This window comes from Centruroides vittatus, unplaced genomic scaffold (assembly GCF_030686945.1).
Source record: "Centruroides vittatus isolate TY-2023 unplaced genomic scaffold, ASM3068694v2 contig_7, whole genome shotgun sequence".
NCBI classification, from domain to species: domain Eukaryota; kingdom Metazoa; phylum Arthropoda; class Arachnida; order Scorpiones; family Buthidae; genus Centruroides; species Centruroides vittatus.
This window is the reverse complement of record NW_027122442.1, coordinates 794,349-811,841: the sequence shown is the minus strand read 5'-3', so window position 1 is coordinate 811,841 and position 17,493 is coordinate 794,349. Positions and strand designations below refer to the sequence as shown.

General features: G+C 29.8%; 1 protein-coding gene across 1 annotated transcript in view; it reads right to left on the bottom strand.

Annotated features, from left to right (window-relative positions):
* The window catches only part of CenG1A (Centaurin-gamma-1A), a 121,128-nt gene that overhangs the window by 62,121 nt on the left and 41,514 nt on the right, over positions 1 to 17,493 (bottom strand). The window contains exon 2 of the mRNA XM_067276506.1: positions 678 to 736. Coding sequence (XP_067132607.1) covers positions 678 to 736 — 59 coding nt within the window. The remainder of the gene's footprint in view (positions 1 to 677; positions 737 to 17,493) is intronic.

Sequence of the window (17,493 nt, the reverse complement as noted above, 5' to 3'; positions counted from 1 at the left end):
GACCTTCCTTTGATTTATTTATTATTTAAAATTGAAATATTTTGTTTAAACACATCCTATTATATTAGCTGTTTTATTGCATTATTTTTTTTTTACTGCAATTAAAACCAATCTTACATTTTCCAATAAACAGTATTTTTTCTTGAATTTTTTCCACAGATTTTTCAGGAACTTATCTACCATGTAAAAATGGAGCTTGGTGTACTTCAAATTCTATTTCAAAAGCCATAACATAAAAATGCATCTGACATTTGAATGACAACTCCAGTTAATATTACATGATATATTTGAAAACAGATTTTGAAATCTATAATAATTACTATTCGATATAATTAATTTTATAATTAAAAACATATTTACAAACAATTTTATTCACTTCATAATTATTACAAAAAAAAGTTATTTACATTAGTTGAAAATGTAAGGTCATAAAAATTTAATCATCATTAGACATGCATTTACATATTTTTTTTTTTTTAACCAATATCACTAAAACCTTTATAAATATAAACAAATGTATTTTGTTAGTATTCAGAGTATTTTAAAAACTAAAATTAAAATTTATTTAAAATACATGTACTTAAATATCAATTTAAAATAAATCCAATATTATTTCAAAAATTCAGTCAGTTTACATTTGAATAATGAATTGCTTTAAAAAGAGGCAGAATACTAACCAATCGAAGATCTGGAACTGACCGACTTAAAGTCCATTCTTGACTGTTGACAAAGGAATCTGAAATCAATAAAATTAAAATTTATGTAAGAGAGTAAAAGAATAAAATAATTTTAATTTGATCATTCTTATATTTTTTATTTTTTTTTTAATAATAAATTTTTAATTATTTGTTAAGAAATTTTGACTTTAGTTTGCTAGAAATATCAGTAAAAAAATTTTTCAAAAAGCATTCTAAATTTTATCAAACGTTTTTGACCAGAAGTAAATCCCAATTAGAATCAAAAGCGCTTGTCATGGCATATTTATATTAAAATTATTTGCCGGTTTTATTTTGAAGGTTTTGTTGGTGTTATTTAAAAAAATGTTATAAGATACTGAAAAACATTAAAAATTATTACTAATTCTAAAATAAACTAATTCATTTTAGATGAGAAAATCTTTGTTGGATGAATAGTAAAATAACAGACTATTATTTTAATGGCCATTGTCATGTGAATATAGGTATTTTACACCCAATAAAGTCCAGGCACCACCTTTCACAGAAGAACCCACCCATGTTTCATACTGATAAGTCAACTTTTATTCAGTTAATTTATTAGCAAATGTTCCATAATTTACTAATGGAAATTCCCATTAACAATTTTATGAGGAAACAATTTTATAAACTTTCTTTTTTCTAAGATAAAATTACATTCAAATTGAAATTGAAATTACATTGAAAACACTTCCCTTTTGAATCATTCTGATTTTAAAATGTTTGTACACTTTAATACTTAATTGAAAAATTTAATATTTCTACTTAAATTATATTTATTTTTTAATAAATAACAAAACATAAATTTATGAATAAAAAAACTTTGTTAAGACTTGAAAAATTTAAACTGTTTAATTTATTTTGTTAATTTATTACTATTCAACTTAATTTACATTTATTTACTTAATTTTTAAATAGCAATAAAAAAAATATATTAACACATTTTATAAAAAAATTTTTAAAAAGTCTCAATATAGATTAATACACGAATATTAAAATATTTTCAAATTCAAATTACATTACGTAAAATTACTATTTGTCCTTCCTGGCTTGGCTCACTTACTCAAAAATTTCATAATTTATCAATTCCCAGTGCCACCATTCTATTTTTGTTTTTCAAATCAACATAGATTTTCTTGAATATGTGAAAAAAATTCTGACTAACAGAATTATAAAAGAGCACAAACTTTTGAAATAGGTTTGAATGATACAGTTGTATTTGACAAATATATTCAAGAACATTTATTACTAAAAAAAATTGTTCGTTAAGTGATACTCAAAAATCAAATGTGAGGCCGAAAAAGTTTTATAAATAAAAATAGGCAGTTCCTGAAAATTATATATGAGTAGACATAAAATGGGTAGAATATCCAGATATTTCACTCATTTCATTGACAAAAAAGTTATGCGTAAAGCTATTTCTAGTAATTCTAGTAATTTGTAGTAATTGCATAGAGAATTTCAGCATAAAGCAATAGCTTTATGCATGTAAATCATTACAGCTGTGATCCAATTAGATGCCAGGTAATGATTGAATTACCTTAAAATTGATACACCAGTATCCTATAAAAAATGCCTGCAGATGCTCACAGGATTTGGAACTATTTAGAAGACTTCGATCACCACACACAACCATTTAATGCAATCAAACAATTCACACAGTGAATAGACAGAAAAGTCACATTGAGCTGAGTCCAAAACAGGATGGACATTTTGTTGAATTTTCCATTATTTGGACTTTTCTAACTTGACTGTATGGTAGTGTTGGAGCAGCAAATATATCAGTGCACATACATGGCAAACAGGCTTTAGATAACCCAAGACATCTGGAGAGATCATGAGACAAGCACAATATCTTTGTCTGCCATCCAGAGACAGGTGCAAGCCTTGCTACAAAATCTTCCCTCTTCCAGTATTGTTGATTGGCAAATAGCAGAGACAAACTTGCATGAAAAGCAATAACTACACATCTGCTATTAGCATTCCAATAATTGATTTTGTTTGCAATGTGACAGAAGAATGAACTGCTAGCTTATCATCTTCAGTAACACATTCTGGTTCTATTTTGAATAACTAGTGGTCTAGGGAGCTATCTGATATCACAGTCACTCACTCTGCTATGAGGGATATTGACAGCATAGCAATATGTTTAGGAAATCTTACACCCTTTATGGTTCATTTCAAAACTCTGTAAACAATCATTTTCCAGCAAGATAATGCTCCACAACACACAGGGTTTCTCAAGAATGTCTCCATCACAATGCATACTCCTTGGCTTGTCTGGTCTAAAAACTTGTTGTCCAATCTAGAATTTGTGGAACCAAAGTTGGCATACCAAGTTCAAAAGATCTGGAGAGGCAGTTACAACATCTATAATCAAATTTGTTGCAGGGTAGCATATAGTGACTATATGCTTCCATACCTGACCACAATGGATCAAGGTAACAAAAGAGCATACAAAGTACTGAAAGTTCTTTTAAATTCTACCATTGTACCACAGGAAATTGTACCTCTGCTATGATATTGTAATTATTAGCATGAATATAACAATGATGGAAATAAGTTCCATTCAATTCCTATGCCTCCTCCTTGATGAATAAACTTGTTTTGTCAATGAGTGTATTATTAGCAAAAAATTTGGTACCTTTGCTATAATAAAAATGAATTATAAAAAACAGTAATGAACTAATTCATTATTTACAAGATATTGAATAAAATAATAAATCAAATAAAATATTGATTTGTCAAATCAGAAGAATTGTATAACTGAAATTTGTAAAATTTATTATAAATATTAATGCATTTTTCATAAAATTCTTGACAACTTCATAATTGTGCAAGTTTCATAAAACACTTGAACTTCCTTCAATATTTATTAAATGCAAAGTGATATAATTTTTAATAAAATTTCCTTAACTGAAAGTAATTCTGTTTGATTAGAAAGGAACTGACTAAAAAAATTTAATAATGTTTAAATTACATAAAATATTAAGAAAAAATATTTCACATGTCAAATTTTGTTATGAGCTATCAGCTCAAACCAAACACACTGACCTAACATCAAATGTCAAATTTCTGGAGAGTGGAACAACATGGTAACAAATAGTAGTTAAAATACACAGTGGTGCATAACTCTGTCCTGTATGCATGGCACACCAAGCAAAACATAACTACCTCCAATTAGTATTTGAGTAAACCATCTAAGCTGATGTAAATAAACTAAAAACAGAATGGCAAGGTGTAAGGAAGTGTCAGCTTTCTGGTCTGCTAGAATGGATGAGTCTATAAAGGTTTCTTGTCCACAGAGAAGAAAAACTAAGACAATTCGTGCGGAACTGGAGACACGATTCATTGCTTGAAATGGCTAAATTTTTTTTTACATATTACAGGAAATTATTAAAGTAACAGATTCTTCAGCAATTCTAAATGATGCACAAATGTATTTTAATAAAAACATAAAAACAATAACACAAATCCTGTATCATATTTAATAAAATTGTGAATTTGATTAATGTCATGGTTGGACAGCATTGACCTTCATAGTGTCATACAGCATATTAGTATATTACACTTGATTTTTCGTTAGTATAAACTGAACAGTGTGTTTTGGAACTAAATGTAATGAAATTAGTCATTAAGCTTCCTTTTGATATATAAACAAGTTCAATAAAATCACATCATAAAAAACAAATATTTAGTACAGTAATACAATTTATAGTAACAACTGAACACTATACAGTAATTATAAATTATCAAAAAAATTTAAAAGTGAAGTTTTAAACAGTGTAAAATAAACTTGAATTTTTCCATTGCATAATTACTGGTAGAAAAACAAAATGAAACATTCACTAAAACCTCTTAAAAGATTCATCCTGCAAGCTTGTTAATTTATAAATCTTACCAGATTTATGAATTAACAAGTTTGCAGGATGTTAAAAAATTAACATAGAAAGGAGTAACAAATTTAACAGGTTTGATGGGTTTAAAAGGTAATTAATTATTTTATTCTTTCTTTTTGATATGCACAGAAAGAATAAAATATTGGGGCCATTTATTATGTGTGGAGAAAGGACAATGACTTTTAACAACAAAGGTCATCAAAAGATGGGCAGAGACCGTAACTCAAAGTTCTTTGTCCATGAATTTTTTTAAATTTATTGTATTTTCTAAATTTATCTCCCGATTTAATTAAAATTCTAAATATTGAAAATACTCTAAATCAATTCATTAATGTCTCTAAATTTACATCCAGAAGTTAAATTTTTTATTTAATAATAATAAATGCATAGATTAGCTTTTGTATTAAGCAATATTCAAGTTTTATTTTAAGAAGTGTAAAAAATGTAAAAATAATTCTGTAAATAGATATCTTGTTTTAATGGTTAAAAGGTTAAATTTAGATTAATTATTAAGCTATATAAGTTTTAAAACGATGTGATATAAAGTATAAATTTGACAAATTTGTTTCTGACAAATATTTTGGGGCAAATGAGTAATTTAATGAATGAATTCGTTTTTTGAATAAATAGATCAATGAAATAGACATATCAAAAGAAATCTATGTATTTACAAGAATAGACTAAAAATTTTGTAATTTAAACTAATCATTTCATTGTTTCAATAAAAATATTCTGTAATATATTCCATCCATAATTCTTTTTTTTTTTATTAAAGAACGATTCTACCGTTACATATAAAAAATAGTCATAAACCATTGTACGTTTGTCACGAATAGTGGTACTGTACATTAAACTGGTTAAATAGACCGTACATTAACACACTAAGACTGTTTTGTTTCTTATAATCTTACGAAAAATACAAACAAACGAGTACGACATAAATTAATAATCGACCTTCGAACTAAAAAATTGCAGCCATCGGAACTAATAGGGGGTGTTATGTATTTATACTAGTAAGGTGACATTGATAAAAAGGCAACGCGATAATTTCTTAAAGGTTATCGTCATTACCTGCCACTTAGGAAAGATCAATCGTCACCGTTACACCGCCTTACATTTATCGAACGTAACCTGACAGTAGGCTACTTACATCATTCATATTAAAAGGAGTAGGGAAGTGGAAGACGATAAAGACAATAGGATAGAATCGAACAGCTGCGACAAGCCGAATATCCATCACGTCAAGAGGCGGAGTCAAACGTGACGTCGGAAAAACGAAAATTAAAAGCCCAAAATTAAGCGATTACCTGAGAGAGCGGCTCGTTTATTCTTTGACTTTTTCCTCTTTTTAATTCGGAAGGAACGACGACGGAGCCCGGACATCAACGGCGGCATCTTCATTAGCATGGTATCAACCGAGCCGATAGGCACCGACTGACTCACTAGGCAGCGTTACTATGGTAACGCCTACCGAGCACGTGATTCGGACGAGGACGAGTAACAAAAAAGCCGGAGTTCGAGTCAACCTCCGTTCACCTGTTCGAGTGGGGCAGACCGGGACATCCTACAGACACTAAGAACGCATCCAAAAAAATATTACAATAATAAGAAAAAAGAACGGAGGAAGAAGAGATAAAGTCTTCCAGATGGTAGGCGCTTATGCCATTTCCTTCCCGGAAATACAGAAAACAGAACAAAATGAATGGCGGGTGGGCCTAGTGGTTATCGTCGACGTAGGGCGCGCGCGGTTGCCACGGCGACCGGACAGACCTAGTGGAACAGAACACGGCAGCAGCCTACCTGTACGCTACCGAGGAAACGACAGATGCGGGGATGTCGGCAGATAACGACTTCCTCGCCTCTAAAAACCGGTCGATTTGGCCGTTCCGTATCGGATTACGTATTCATAGGAACGCCTTTGTTTTCCCTATCTCCGGCATCGGGTTCGGCGCCGACGACAACACTCGAGCGTGTCGCAACCGGTCATTAAAATTGCCCTCGTCCCCCCTCCGTCGAGAAGTCTTTTCCCGATTCGAGTGGAACGAACTACTCGAGAATTAAGAGCTCGCCTCCAAACAGCTTCGCCTTCCCGAAGTGGATTAAACGTTAATAACGCGCATAATTTTGTTAGTCAAGTAAATTCCATAACTGAATAGGAAAAAACGGATAGAGATTTCTGCACAAACTTGCACCTACTCATTCGAAAAAGAGCCCTTACCCCCTTTCTTTCTGCTCCTAACTAGTGTTTTTACGACTTCTGTAAGTTTACCTTAAATAAAATGCTTGTGTAATAACGAGCAGGTGTGTTCGCTTCGTTTAACAGTAATGCACGGAACGACGTAATTTGTTGAAATAAAGCGATAGAGCTGTTGCGTGGGCGAACCTTCGAACAGATCGAAAAATAGCTTTGAAATTTAATATCTACGAATTAAAAACCCAGTAGAATACAACAACATGTTGGAACGATTGATAGAAATGCTAAACTATAGATCCGAACGTCGATTTTACGTCCTTTATAAATACATCTGAGGTTGTAGAAAATACTAGATTCTAGCCGTAACTCTTTTAAAGCATTTTGGAATAAACAATATGGATGTTAAAAAGAAGTTAACTCGAGAAGAGTAATCTGAGGAAACAATAAAATTTGAACAGTTTTGGAATGATCTTAATGAAGGTGACTGTTTCGAAACCTAATACTCTAACGTTATTCTAAATTTTAGACTTCTCCAAGTACCAGAGCGTGTGAAAAATCTTATTAGCTTGGAGAAAATATTAACACTAACTATTCGAAATTTCTAGTTATGGCTAACATTACAGATAAATATTTATACCTTTCGCCTTATATAAATTTAATATTTATTACTTTAAACGCGTAAAAAAATATAAAATATTTAATGCGGGAAGATTATTTTATTTATTTTTTATCCGAAAACGAACGAATGCCGATAAGCACTAACTTATTAATTTTACAAGAATTTCGAAAACATTCGGTACGAGCTAATGCAATTTTAATAATAATATTAGCTCTGGAGATTTTAATATTGAAGATATTTCCGCTTTCGTTTATTATAGATGAGTTAATGACTCCGCTGTGGCAATTTTTAGGTATACTGTACGGACTGACTATGCCACGCCAGTTGTTACTAATGTAATAAAAAAGGAATAAAAACAGTTAAGCTTGTAAATTAATATATATTTTTTTTTTTTAAATGCATTTTACTCGTTATTTTTTAAGTAAAATAATCGAATTGTCACGCAAGAATTTTCTAGTTTTGCAACTTTTAAAAACTGAAATTTAATAAAACGATTGTATGTATATCTTTTCCGGTTATCGTATATGATTCGAGCGTTATGCAAGTATTTCGAGTAAATATAGACGGTGTGTAATATCTGTAACGATCATTCTCCAATAAAATACGGATACATTTACGGATATTTTCCGTCGTTATCTAAGGGTCTTCGAATAGCAGACATTTATAAAATTATAAACTACACAAGTTAATGGGTGTTTTATACAAGCTAAGTTATTTCGGTAGTAACAAACTCAAGCTAGAAGATAACCATTGAAGTGATATTTGATTAGCCTATATGTCAGAATTAAGCTTCAATAAGAGTGAATCTCAGTTATGTCCAGTTATACGGATATTCAATGAAGTCATGCATCAGGAAAAGGATGCTCGGGGATTCGATCATAACTGAATATCAAATTACAAAACCATTTCAAAATTAATTCCATATTATATAACATAATTAAAATTAATTTAAATAAAACGTTATTGCAACGGTTTGAAAATTAATTTAAAACGAACGATTATTCTGTATTATGAAATAAAATTAATTATTCAATAGAGGTTTAAAAAATTACATAAAATTCAAAGCGATTGCATAAAAGACGTTACTTCCGTTCGATGATATCCGTTACAAAAATAAAAATTACGTACCGTGATTCAATTGTACTACATAAATAGAATATGAATTAATGAAAGCGTAATATCATCTTTGATGACTGGATATTAAAAAATAATTTTAACATCCTTTAAAATTAAAAGAATGCTTTTACTGATTAGCTTTTTGAGAGTGAAGTGGGGTAGCCTTACCCCCAGTACATCACTACGGTGTATTTACAAACACAAATGATTAAGTTCTGCATTTAATTATGTTTATCAGGTTTCGGGTGGGAGTAGGTTGGTTGGGTGGTCCAATCCTAAAATCATCATTAAAATGCATTTTCATCGGACTTAGAAGGCTGAAACTTTGAGAACACGAAGCAAGTTAAATAAAAGCGTTTAAAAAAAGAAAATAAGTCTAAATTAATTCCAATTTTCTAAATTAAACAACGATATTTCTGGAGCCACGGAAACTATCGAAAATTACATACATACGGATTTTATATCTTGCATCACAAATCTTTACTCAAAATATCACTCTAAAATGGTTCCAACATTACCGATCGTTTCGCAAATGAAGAGAACTAATGACCATCGATAACTTATCGTTTCGATGTAGGAAACTGGTAGTTCGAAAATATCTGGCATATAATTGACACTATTATTATGGAAATGATCCTTAACCCGATTTAAAGTAACGAATCGAAATTCTTATCACTCCTTTCAAACAGATTTTAAAATATTACTTTAATATGAATTACTAATTTCTTAATTATTACTATTAAGCTTATAAATGAGATTCATATTCAGATTCCAATCAATCATAATATTAGCCGTAAATTAAGAGCTACTCCACAAGATATAAACGAAAATTGTTTAATATATAAAAACTTATGTGACGGTAAGTTGTGGGCTAAGAAGTTAAATAAGAATCTTTGTGTTTTCATTTGGGAATACCTAAATTTAATTATAAATTTAATGTCTGAATATTTAAATACATAATGCCTAAAAGTATTTGTCTAATGCCTAAGTAGGCAATACATACAGAAGTTTCATTTACAGAACTGAATAGCAAGCAATGAATCAGTAACCATCTACCTGAGTGTTGTCTGTCCCTAACATGTATACTATATACAAACATGTTTCTATTAAAAAATGCACCAAAATGATTACATGAGATGATAATATGCAAAATGAAACTTTCAGTTTAACAAAAATACCAGTTTCATCCTATTTTTCATATGAATAATTCCTTTGAAATTTCTATTGATAAATTGTAACATGACGAATGTTTCAAAATCGTGCTAACCTTTACATATTTAGATCATTTAATAACTTTCCTCTATACCGAATTGTTCTACAATAATTATTAAATCTTCGAACTATATTCTAATAGTTCCTTATTAAGCTATTTTATAACGTGAAATGTAGGTTAGTTTTAGTATTGTTAACGGTTAGAGAAAGGTGTACGAACTCTTTAAAACTGTCACTGGGTCACCAGCACAAATGACGTCATATTTACCTAAATATAAAATAAGGGAAAACACGAGAGAAACGTGTTGCTCTATTGTTTTTCGGGCATTCAAATAGCGGAAGACAGAAATATTTTAGAAAACGTTAGGTTTTGTAATTTACTGTTTACAGGTAGTAATTTATACGTTTTTCCATCGCTAGATGGCAGCAACTGTGGCGTAATACTTTAATACGATAATAATACTCAGATTACAGAAAATTTCACGTTAAAAACAACATTTACGTGCAAGAATGTTGTTTTATACAATTATACGATTCTTAACAACTAATATTCATTTGATTTCTAACCAAGGAAACAAATCAGAAAGTAAAAATTGCATTTCTCCGATACGAACAATATATTTTTACAAGTTATCCGTAGCTACTATGGAGTGTAAGATTCGAATTAAAAACAGACTTCGAGAAACGATCCAAGATCCATCCACCCAAAGAAAAATTAATAGCCAACAGGATGTGTTCCAAGGGTGGACAAAAGATACGTCCTTCGGAAGGACGTGTCCGTGTGTCCACCCCAATAATTTCAAAAGAGAAACTTTGTTCTCTACACTATTACAATGTCAGAATTTAATTATTTTGTGGCCTTTTCCAAGTACATATTATTATTATTATATAAATTACAACGATAAAAAAATAATCTCAATTTACCATATTTCGGCGCATATAAGGGCATAGATAGCTTTAATGGGACCAAAATCGGCACCATAAAAATCAGTCTTTATTTTTAAAAAGCTTTTCAAGTATCGGAAACATTTCTTTTTTCTTTTGGCTTTTTATTTTTTATAGCAATAGTAACTACTATTCAGTGTCATCTGTGGTATTAGTGTACTTAGATTTAATTTACATAAGTGTAGGGCTCTTGTAAGCCAAAACAAACTGGCATACATAAGAGCATGCACTTATTTGAGCGGAAATACGGTATATAATAATAATAATTTGAATTGGCTTAGAAAGAAAAATAATTTTTATTAATAAAAAAAATTAGAATGAGATGCTAATTAGGATGTTCTACAGTTTCTATTAACAAATCATTTATTTATTTATAAAAAAACCGAATACTATAGACCTATATAAATCGAAAGAAAAAAAAACTGTTTCGAATCACTTGATTTCAAACTATGAAATTAATGAGAAAAGTTCAATTAAGGAAAGCGAATCATCTTCACACACAATAATTTGAAAAACAAAACTTGTCACTTGATCAAGTTAGGAAATTTTCTTTCTTACATAGCAAAATTTCTCATCTCAAATTCTTTAATTGTAACATTAAAAACTATTGCAACAACAGAAAATTAGACTATAAACGTTATTTTTATTTTTTTTTTAAAATATATTAACAGTTTGACTGCAATTCTGTCATAAATTTGTCAAGGCAACAATGGAAGGAAATGCATTCGAAACGCTTCAATAAATTCTCAACAGATGGCGTTATCGTCGGAAAAAATCAAATTTTCAAAGTGCTTAATAGTTTTTATGATTCTGAAAAAAATTTGAAATTTTTTACTTTAAGTTTACCCACAGACCGATTCGCTTCATTGTGTTATCGTAGTGGATTCAGGTGGTTCTTTTATAAAGCATAAAACGAACAGTATGGGCACGACCTAAACAAAGCAATTAGAGTTCATTGGAAGAGGTAAGCATGATAAAGGATAGAATGCGTTTAATTGTTACTTCTCAGCGATGACTGCAGTGAGTAATTATTTCGATTACTCCGGCTACATCCACTTAAGGAAACCATTCGGTACGAAGTTGACGTCATAAATGAGAGTAAGGGGAGGAGGAGATTCTTCTATCCAAAATTATACCAACGCCTCGTGTAAGCCGGTATGTGACTAAAATAAAAAGTAAAGTTTCTTCGAGGATAATAAAAACACCTGAAGGACTAAAGAAAGCATTACTGTCATCATCGCAGCGGGCCAGAAATCAACGGTACAGTAAGATGTCACGTTGCAGGCCAAGCGTGGAGGGAGAATGGTAGAACCGCTTTTATAGCCGAATTTTGTAACTCCCCAGACGCCGAGCGCATCCGAGCATCGAAATAACAAAGTGGTAATTGTCCAGTTTGGCATACAATCCTATTGTAGAAGCATTTGTACCGTTTTCGAGTTTTTAGGAATTCTACGTCGTCAATAATGCGGTCGTCACCGTGAAGGTCTGTACTTATTTAAATGGCGAAACCGTAGTCGCTGCCAGGGAAAAGTAGCATCTGTTGGATACAATCTCTTGCTACAGAACTTCTAAACAACATAGAAGTGTTAGTTGAATCGAGGATATTGTCCGCAAGATAAATGGTGACGTGCTATCGCTACCAACTTAAACAGAATCCAGTATCGTGCAACATCTGGATGATTCGAGTGTAGGGTTATGTCGGGAGGAAAGAAAAAACATATATATAGTTATTGTCTTTTATCATGGAAAGGAATAATAAAAAAGTAGTAAATTGTTTATTTTAACAAAAGAAATTTTTTCGTAAAGGAGAAGAAATCCGCGTTTCAATTGTACTAACAAAAAAAAAAGTGGGGTGAAGAAACTACAGGTCTATGTACGAAAGAAAACACTTTTTAACAATTACATTTAAATTTAATTTTGAAAATACATATTTAAAGAAAGACGATAATTATAAAATTAGAGTAAGAAAATATTCTCTCTCTAAATTTAATATTTAGATTTGTATGAAAATAATTCTAAGTTTTATTTTGTTTATCAACTTTTTTAATGCTTTTATTTAACTTTCCTTGTATCGCCTTCAAATCTTTAAAACTCAAATTGCATCAATATCTAATCCAAAAACTCTGAGGGCATACGTAAGTCCGATAACAATGCATTTTAATGATGTTTTAGACCTCCCACCATCCTCCCTACTCTGACAGGATAAACATAACCAAATGTAGCATTTAGTGAGTGTGTGTGAATGCACTGTAGGCTCCACCCAATCTCGAAAAACATGACCAATAAAACTGTTTTTAAATTTATTAATAATAATAATATAGCGGTTGTCTTCAGTAAAAATGTTTGGAGGTCGAACTCAAATCGGTTAAAAGAAATTAATTTGCTTTGTTTAGTTGTATTCCAACTAAAACACGACATTCTTTGACAGACAAACTACTCTAAATGCTAACTAAAATACTTCGCAGACTTCATGAATTTTCAGTAACGAACTTCAACAAACTCCAAATAGTTAAAAGTAACTAACTTAAAAAACAAACATGTTGATATTTTTGTTAAAAATGTCAATTTTGGCGTGCATGTATGTATGTAACTTATATAAAGATTAAAAATATATCACTATCAAAACATTTACCTGCTACGAAACATATAGACTGGTTAACAATTCTGAACAAAATATCGATTTGAAATATGCAAAATTTCAAATAAATATATTCATAATTCTACAGTTAACATCGAACTTCTAAAGAATAAAAGATCAAAGCAGAGACTATATTGAGATTGCATTTCAATATGACGGTTATTTTATTCAAATGGCAAATGCAAAGCGATACAAATGCTCATTTTTTTTTTAAATCATAACACCATAAATCGAAGTTTTCCTTTCAATACGAAAATCAATACGTGATTTATCTGTCATTATACAGTATACAGCTATTTATTCAAAAAAAAAAAAAAAAAAATCAATGTACTATCAAATATAGAATCTTTGTTTATTTTCGACGTTACAACAACACTAACACAGTTTCAAATACGTAAATATTAGCAAATAAAATAACTAAAAATTTTATAATCGAATATGTTCTCTCCGTATTCCTCACGAAACGACTTTAGCATAAATTAATATGAAGAGACCAGAAAAAAAAATTTGCAAATGCTTATGACTAAGTTAACACCATTCACAGAACACAATGACATATGGCAGGTAATACGGAATTATCCCCACGTCTCGGTATAAATGACAGAAAAGATGATTGATTGATAGAGCGGAATTTCGGCATTAACGTCCATATTCGTTATACCAAGAATATTCTCATGGTAGATGCGTTTTAAATGAAAAAAAAAAAACTCATAACGCCTCGTAACACTTCGTAAATAATCATTACTGAGATTTTCATTTTAATGAAATATTGTTTGCATTTCATACTCTAACAGTTTTCGGTCGCAATAACGAATATATTAAAAGATAATGGTTTTCTTTCTACTTCCGCTCTTGGACTTACGGCGACTTAATTTTATAAATACGAAATGTCCTTTATTTTTCGTTATGGTGAGTTATACCAAGGGATATTTTAGTTCATTCGAGAAATTTTATTTCTGCACATTTCTGTCAGTTAATATTCTCTTCTTAAAATAATAAATTGCGACATATTGTATAACTTTAATAAATGGATTATTATTAAGATCGATATAAAATTGTTACAGATAAAATGAATTTCAATTATATAATATGTACGCATACATACTATACACACGTATAGTACTTACAGTACCTAGTACACACAGTTTAACTTATATTGCAATATGATTCATAATATAATAAATATTTTATATTAGATATTTGACAGATTAGAAACAACTATCAAAATTCTAGGATTCATACCAATATAGCGAAATGTTTAAAACAACGAGAAAATTCTGAATACAGTAATACTCATCCTTGACAATCAATATACGCTTTGAAAATTTATAGTTCCATGTAAAATTGGATTTTTCCCTTATTTTATCTTCATTTAAAACGCTTAAATCCGATTATTTCGGTGATGAAATCAGCACAAAACGTATTGAAGAAACAAAAGCGAATATAACACGAAATTATTATTTAAAAAAATTCAAAACACAAACCATTAAACTATTTTTTTTTTGTGCACGAACAAGACAAGACACAACATTCTTTAAAATTGGAGCTAAATAGTTAATTCAGGAAGTGAGCAGCAGAAAGAAAAACTATTATACCAAAAGAAGAAAAATTACAACCCCAGGAGGAGAAATGTTTCCTCTATTCAATACGGGGTCTGATTCTTTACTAGTGTTTTCATCTTCTGGATGATATGTTACCTGTTTAATTTTCCTGTGTTTAATGCAAAACCCGGTCACATTACCGAACGCGAATATAAATTACGCTTCGAGTGTTGAAACATCGATTAGATTACTCATTGCCATAGTAGGAGATTAATAAGATTTATGCATTGGAAGGTAACTTGTTACTCGGGTCGGCAATAGACGACATGTTTATTCCGGGAGAAGAGGAAAAAATGGCCTGCTACAATACACTAATACTAAACACTCGACTTGCGTAGAGCGCAATTAATTTTTATGGAGCGTTTGTAATGCAGGATGGAAAATTACTTCTTTTATGCGTCGTTTAAAGTACGAATCACCACTTCGCTATATTGTAAACACTATTCGTGAATAAAATTAATTAGCCGTTTTAGAAAATTTCACAATAAACCACAAATCCAAGAAATCATTTACTTGCTGCAGAATTATAAACAGTTTGATGACGTGATCGCGTACATATATAAAATTAATTTTGTAGTTAAAAATGATTAAACTATGCAATAGATAATTTGAGAGATACGATAAGACGAAAATTCCATTAGGTTAACACTGAATAAATATTCGAAATTTTATACTATTATTCATATTTTTAATGGATGCATTATTTCTATTATATAAATTCAATTTTAAACTCTGAAAACTACAGTGTTTTTTACAATAAATATCAAATTGATAACGAAAGGAAGAAAAATCGAAAATTGATATTTTCTCAGCATTATTGTTAAATCGATAAACTTATTTTTTCACATTAAATTCTGAATGTTTTTAATGTCGATATAAACATGCGATTTGTCATATATATATAGCCTATATATTACTATTATCGATCTTTATAAGCATTTTCCTAGTTTATCAAGAATTCTGTTTTAAAACAACCCTGCTTATTATTTATTAGCATTACATATTAATAACATTTGATTCGTGATAAATGCAATCTAGGAAATGTAACGCGAGGTATAATTTAATATTTCCTAATTAAAACAATGCACAGGTCTACACAAAGAAAAGCGTAATGCGTATCGAAATTTACAATATAACTCGATAAATAATTCGTCCGATTTTACAAAACAAAAATCTCAAAAATTTACAACCGAATCTAAAAATGGAAAAGGAAAACATTCTCAAGTCGTTCGATAAAAAAAAAAATGTTAGGAAAATAAACCAAAAGATACCAAAATAATCTGAATCCATAGAAAAGAGTTTTCAATTTACTTTATTTTTTTCTAGTTATCTAATATTACAGATTTTTATGTTAATTTTATGTAAATAAGATTTCGGTGTTCCATTATGATTATTTACTTTAACTATTTACACGCGATTCAATTTACTTTGTCATTGACCGAGCACCAGGTTCAACTAAAGCAAATTTACCCAATTCCTTTTTAATTATGTACATCTTTTCTACTCAAAATTCGATTTACTTTTCTCTGTAAAATTTAAGTACTCAAAATCTTTAAAAAATTTGATTTGAAATAAATTTGACATTACGGTTTTAAGAAAGCACTTAATAACATTATGATAAATTAATGCCGAAGAATTTGCGGGTTATTAAAAGTATATGCAATTTAGGTAGATGAAGAGTTGCTATTTTAAAAATCAATTCTACAAATCAATATTTAATTTTTTTAAAATTAATTTTATAGTTTATTAAAATTAAAACAAAAAAAATAATTTATGACGTAAATCCAATTAGGAAACTGCAGCTAAAGAAACTGATGATTAGATCAGTATCAGACTGAATTAGAAGACTCGCGGTTGATTGTTGGTTATAAAAAAAACTTGCTCAATTTTCTCTATTCTGATAAAACCTAATTATCTTTTGAAAAGAAAAAAAATCTAATTATTGTTTATAATTCGTTAAAACATTTATTAAACTATATTAAAAACTTAATCATTCCCAGAAACTATACACTATACCAGCACTATAATAAAGTTATGCCCAATTCTATCTTTAAACAGATTAAAGTGTGATCATCGCTTGTGTGTTTTTCTACGAAAATACGAAATGTACGACTTTCAATACACAGAATTGTATAATAGTTGATGGGATAAAACAACTCAACAAATGGGTGATCTGCTAAAGTGGGATTACTCCCGAGAGGACTTTCCATCCTGAGAAACTATGGGAAACTAACTATTATTCAGGTGTTAGATACGTAAAGAAAACACTGAAAACTCCATGCGGCCAGTCCGTTGGTAAGGCGCAAACCGACAACCAACCAACTACTAGCGTTCGACGGTTTTATCCAATCGGTCACTGGTGGTCCATTTTCAAGATATAAAAAATACATATACTAGTTTTTTTTTAAATTTAAATCGCCGTTGACCTGATTTAAATACTTTTACCAACTATCTTTTAAAATATTAGATGAAGTATCTAATTTGTTTTTTAATAAATGTAGCTATCCATTCCATAAATATAAAAATACAATTTTACAAATATTTGGTTTTTTTTAG